Source organism: Littorina saxatilis, linkage group LG5 (genome assembly GCF_037325665.1).
Source record: "Littorina saxatilis isolate snail1 linkage group LG5, US_GU_Lsax_2.0, whole genome shotgun sequence".
Taxonomy (NCBI): Eukaryota; Metazoa; Mollusca; class Gastropoda; order Littorinimorpha; family Littorinidae; genus Littorina; species Littorina saxatilis.
Genome location: NC_090249.1, coordinates 4,186,050 through 4,192,036, shown reverse-complemented (window position 1 = coordinate 4,192,036; position 5,987 = coordinate 4,186,050). Strand labels below are relative to the sequence as shown.

Genomic DNA, 5,987 nt, shown 5'->3' with positions numbered 1-5,987 from the left:
GTGAGTATTCTGCTTGATGTCTAGTATCTGTCTGCCTATTTTTGCCTCTCGTTCTCAATGAATATTGGTAAAACAACGAATTTGTCTCGTAAATTGTGTAAGTTAAGTTCATATTTCTCTTTATTTTACAGGAGGGAAAGGAAGGTGGCGAGGATGTCGTAGACACAATCAAGTAAGTGCCTCTTAACTTTGATATTTTCTCAAACATTTTCCTTGCAATGACCCTAAAACCATAGCCACGCGAGTACGCCGCCATGGTTCGTTCGGTCAAAGGGTCGCATTTTTTAATGTTACACGCTTTACACACTTACACGCAGTCCATCACGTTTATGTATGCATGTACATTGCAAGACGCTGGCAGCGTGAATAAAAGAACTGTACTCGGTGCAAATCAGACTAACCTACTTCGGTGATGCAAAATCGGTCTCGTGAGCAGACCTGCCCTTGGAGAGATCTCTGAGCTGAGCTTGCAACATTAGAGCTTGCATTATGCGTTGGCCTCTTTTTATTTTTGGTTTGCAAGTGGACAAAGATGTGCGCAATCCGGCGCGAAAAAATACCGCATATACGGAAAATAGGGAAGTTGAGACTGCTGACAATCACACAAACGTGACAAAGGAACCCCGCGATTTCGCGAGTTGGAATGCGATCTCGCCTGCATCACGTGTGCTAAGAATAGTCTTCCCAAAAGGGAAGGGATTTTTTTTTTATCAACGTGTATCAACAAACCGTTGGTATGAGTATGACGCAACTTCCAGCTTACTACCAGCCTGTACATGTCTGGGTCTGCATATGATTTCCTGTTCAGTTTCCTTTTATCTGAGATCTATGCAACTTAATATTTTTAGTTATTGATACCCATGGACTTCTAGTTCTCCTGGGCAGAGTAAAACTAACAGTTACAAAGGCAGCATGAGTGAGACTGTTGGTAGCACTTGCCTAGTAAGACTGGGTTGAGTGCTTATTAGAGGTTCTGTTACTGTGCAAGTAATACATCTACTGGTTTTTGGCACTGTATAGTGTATTTGACTTGATGAGGGGGGTGTGGTCAAAAAGAGGACTGGTGGTGTATGCATGCACTATTGTAGTTGACATAAGGTACAGTGGCAGTTTACTCCTTGTAAACTGTAGGCAGTGAGTGACTTAGCTTTCTAATACTTAGGAACTTCAGCAACATGCATTATAATGATATGCATTGACACAAACAACAATAAAACACTCATAGTCTGTGAGTCGCACAAACACATGGCAAACACATGAACCGTCACTTTATCTTTCACTCTAGGGAAATTAGGGCACCAACCGAATTAAGGATAGTTGCCCTGTACAGGGATTTCCTCATTGTTTTGAATAAGAAGAAGAGTTAAACTGTTGAAAATATTAGCATACTGATGTTTGGGAAATAAAACAGTTGTATGGAACAGTCCAGTGTCATACTATTAGTATTAGTATTACCGTCACTCTATTACCTTCACTCATACTTCGCTGCAAAAGCTGAAATTCAGTTAACATATAATGAGCCTGAGGCTCTGAAATATCTGTGCATCACTGCATGTGCTTAACCTTTTTTTAATTGGGAAATATGTTTTGGTTTGTTTTTGGAAGGAGTTTTCATAACCAGATCTGAAGTAAAACAGATTGTCAATGTCATGTGGCAAGATCTTGATGCTTCTTTATCTATATATATATATGAAATCTTAAATCAGACTCGGACTCAAGGCGCAGGGATCTATTTATGCCGTGTGAGATGGAATGTTTTACACAATACATCACGCATTCACATCGACCAGCAGATCGCAGCCATTTCGGCACATATCCTACTTTTCACGGCCTATTATTCCAAGTCACACGGGTATTTTGGTGGACATTTTTTATCTATGCCTATACAATTTTGCCAGGAAAGACCCTTTTGTCAATCGTGGGATCTTTAACGTGCACACCCCAATGTAGTGTACACGAAGGAACCTCGGTTTTTCGTCTCATCCGAAAGACTAGCACTTGAACCCACCACCTAGGTTAGGAAAGGGGGGAGAAAATTGCTAACGCCCTGACCCAGGGTCGAACTCGCAACCTCTCGCTTCAGAGCTCAAGTGCGTTACCACTCGGCCACCCAGTCCTTCTTTAATGCAACCTGATGTCCTTATACGTTGTTCTTTCTCTACCCACACATGGCAATCTGTTTCTTAGTTTGGCTTCAACTGGAGTCAAATTTCCCAAAATAGGATGCATGGGCGTTGAGACTGTTTCTCCGCTTTGATGCAGTTATGATGGCAAAATGATCGGTTCTTGATGCAGGATACTCAACCCTTCTAGTATTCCCGTACACCTGACATTCATATTGTGATAAATAAATAAAATGCTGTTGCACATGTTCTGCATTAGAAGTGTACTGCATAAGACTAGAGAGGCAGCGCTGGTAGTGGGTGTAGACTTGCATCAGAGTGCACAAAATCAATACTCCATTCTCATTCACTGGTTGTCTCTGGCATGCCTGCACTGCTTTAATGTACACCTTGCATTCTCTTCCCACCAGTTGTTACATTATGACAAAGAATGACACTAGGGGACCAGGCGGCTTGCCTGTCAATGAATCATATGTATGAAAACAGAAAGGCAGAAAGGCAGAAAACACTTGAAACCAGGAAACTATTCTGTTTTTCTGCACATATTTGTTCCTTGTATGGTTCATTTCTGTCGTTTTGGTGAGTTGGTAGTTTCTGAAGTCCTGTCAAGTGTTATTATGAAACTTGACTTTTTGAGGCATGCAATAATTTATAAGTAGTAGTACTGATAGTTTTTAAGACTAGAGTACAGGAATCTGTTTCACTGTTACTGGTTACTGTACTCTCTTTCCTTCTTGCAAATAAGTACAGTAAAAACTGATAATTATTGTGTTTATTTTTGCACACTTGACTTAGCTGCTGATGAAGTTCAGAAAAAGTACAATGCACACATTTGTATCAGTGTGCTTGTCAGAGATGTTGCTAAAAATGTTTATGAAGTGGACAAGTGTTTTGTCATCGTCATGATCAACATGAAAATTGAATAGGACATTTGACCGGCTTCACAAATTTCAAAAGGAAATGTTCCGCAACCGACATTATGGTCATACAGTCTACTAGTTCAATTCTTAATGCTGTCGCTGTCACGCATCTGACAATGTTAGCTGTATAATGTATTGCTTGAAGGCAAGGAAAGCCCCCATTTATTTAGTTACTTTTCTCAAAACAGGTAATTGATATTTTTTTTTCTGAGCTACTAGTATTACAATGCTACAGGCAACATTATTTGGTTCACCTGAGAGGAGTTAATAAGGTCAGTGCCAGCCTTGAGGACAAGTTTGTTTGACCTGATTCCCTGACTCTTTTATTGATTGACCCACTGAAACAGAAAGACAGCTCTCATTTCTCACATAGCATTCTGACCGACTGACAACTCACTTTAATCAGTTAATGTTCTTCTTTCGTTTCACATGTCGTGTGATGACGTTGTTTCCAGTGTGCAACATTTTTATTTATTTTTAGATGTTGAGTGCAGATTCTTGTCGGTTAAAACCTAAACTACAAGCCCTTTGATCGTTCTAGCTGTTTTACAAGCCGATATTTCCAAGTATGGATCCTTGTTCTGGAGAAAATGCTCAGTCTTTTACAACTTGTCAGATTAAGGGAACATAATCACTACATATCATTGACTAAATATCATTGACTACTTATTAATATTATTAAATGACTGCCAGACAAAACACATTCTGGTATTGTACTACGTTGCAAGCCCCTGGAGCAATTTTTTTATTAGTGCTTTTGTGAACAAGAAACAATTAACAAGTGGCTCTATCCCATCCCCCCCCCCCCCCCTTTCCCCGTGGCAATATAACCCTTCGTGGTTGAAAACGACGTTAAACACCAAATAAAGAAAGAAAGACATTCTGGTAAACATGGATGGTTGCTAGATTCATTGTCAGAAATTGTTTACCAGTAAAATAAAATAAATACTGTAAATTTCCGGTTAACTCGAGCCTTTAAAATTGATGTTTGTGTTCTGTTGAGATGGCTGTACAGGAAGAATTCTTGACTTGTGAGCTGTAATGCAAATTGTTGGTTGATCGTTGGTTATTCTTGTACCTTCAATGTATTTGGCTATTTCCTGGGACTGATTCATTATGAATTGTTGGTAATTTAGCAAATTTGTGCTTCAGTATGGAAACGGTTGTCTAAAATACATTATTCTTGAGAATGACAGACGCTTGGTCACTGCTGACAACACTAACAACCTTTTTTTTTTTCTCTCTCTTTCTTCATGTTTCGTTTGTTCTTATCTTAAATTTGTGTTGGAATTTTACAGGAGTGTCTGCTTGTTTTGAGCAAAGCCTACTGGGTCAGAGTGGTCAGGGTTAAAATTAAATGTAAGACAGTGTTTATTGATTGATTTATGTGCTACATCGCAACAGCACAAGTACGAAAAATGATTGTCTGTCCTCCCCCGCTCACCTCACAATGTTTAGGCAAAAAACCAAAAAAAATTGTCTGTTTCTGGTCACCCGACCGACCCCAAATTTCGGCGCCGACCCTAAACTTTTTTTTTCCAAACTCAAAATTTTTTACTTTTTTGGTGGTAAAGGACAGGGTGAGAAAATGAACAACAAAAACGTGTGAAAACGAAAGTCCGCTGACGATTTGTAAATGTGTTGAGTGTCTTGTCTCTATGTATAGTGAATCCAGTCTCTTTGCGCGATTTTTAAAGTTAGTTTTATTGGTCTACATTTGGGGTTAAAAAAATAAAAAAATAAAAAAATCCCTACCTACCGACCTTATTTTTTTTAGCCATGTTACCAGAAACAGACAATTTTTTTTTTTTTTGGCCTTAGGCTTGGTACTTGACAGACTAATGGTTGAGCACCTCCCCTCTGGCTGCACCCAGGCTTACCCCAGCAAGATTGGTTTTTGTTTGTTTGCTTTTTACCGATCAAGGTAAAGTCTTTGGTGTTCTGTTATCAAAGCTCTTGATGCAAATAGCTGTTGAATAAAAATGTGTTGTCAGCAAGTAATTTAATAGTTCTTTGAAAAGCGTAGGCTGCTGTAAAGAAACAAACAAAAACTCCAGTGCACGGTTTTTATGAGAACTTTTCTGTATTTCACATTGGTTTATTTTGTTTTTTATATTTAGTCAAGTTTTGACTAAATATTTTAACATCGAGGGGGAATCGAAATGAGGGTCGTGGTGTATGTGCGTGTGTGCGTGTGTGTGTGTGTGTGTGTGTGTGTGTGTGTGTGTGTGTGTGTAGAGCAATTCAGACTAAACTACTGGACCGATCTTTATGAAATTTGACATGAGAGTTCCTGGGTATGAAATCCCCGAACGTTTTTTTCATTTTTTTGATAAATGTCTTTGATGACGTCATATCCGGCTTTTCGTGAAAGTTGAGGCGGCACTGTCACGCCCTCATTTTTCAACCAAATTGGTTGAAATTTTGGTCAAGTAATCTTCGACGAAGCCCGGACTTCGGTATTGCATTTCAGCTTGGTGGCTTAAAAATTAATTAATGACTTTGGTCATTAAAAATCTGAAAATTGTAAAAAAAAATAAAAATTTATAAAACGATCCAAATTTACGTTTATCTTATTCTCCATCATTTGCTGATTCCAAAAACATATAAATATGTTATATTCGGATTAAAAACAAGCTCTGAAAATTAAATATATAAAAATTATTATCAAAATTAAATTGTCCAAATCAATTTAAAAACACTTTCATCTTATTCCTTGTCGGTTCCTGATTCCAAAAACATATAGATATGATATGTTTGGATTAAAAACACGCTCAGAAAGTTAAAACAAAGAGAGGTACAGAAAAGTGTGCTATCCTTCTTAGCGCAACTACTACCCCGCTCTTCTTGTCAATTTCACTGCCTTTGCCATGAGCGGTGGACTGACGATGCTACGAGTATACGGTCTTGCTGAAAAATGGCATTGCGTTCAGTTTCATTCTGT

At 38.6% G+C, this 5,987-nt stretch overlaps 1 protein-coding gene across 3 annotated transcripts in view; it reads left to right on the top strand.

The window, feature by feature from the left end:
• Window positions 1-5,987, top strand: part of LOC138966113 (platelet binding protein GspB-like) — a 65,300-nt gene that overhangs the window by 609 nt on the left and 58,704 nt on the right. For all 3 annotated transcript variants that reach the window (XM_070338197.1, XM_070338198.1, XM_070338196.1), the window contains exon 2: window positions 132-172. In XM_070338197.1, the coding sequence (XP_070194298.1) occupies window positions 132-172 (41 nt within the window). The remainder of the gene's footprint in view (window positions 1-131; window positions 173-5,987) is intronic.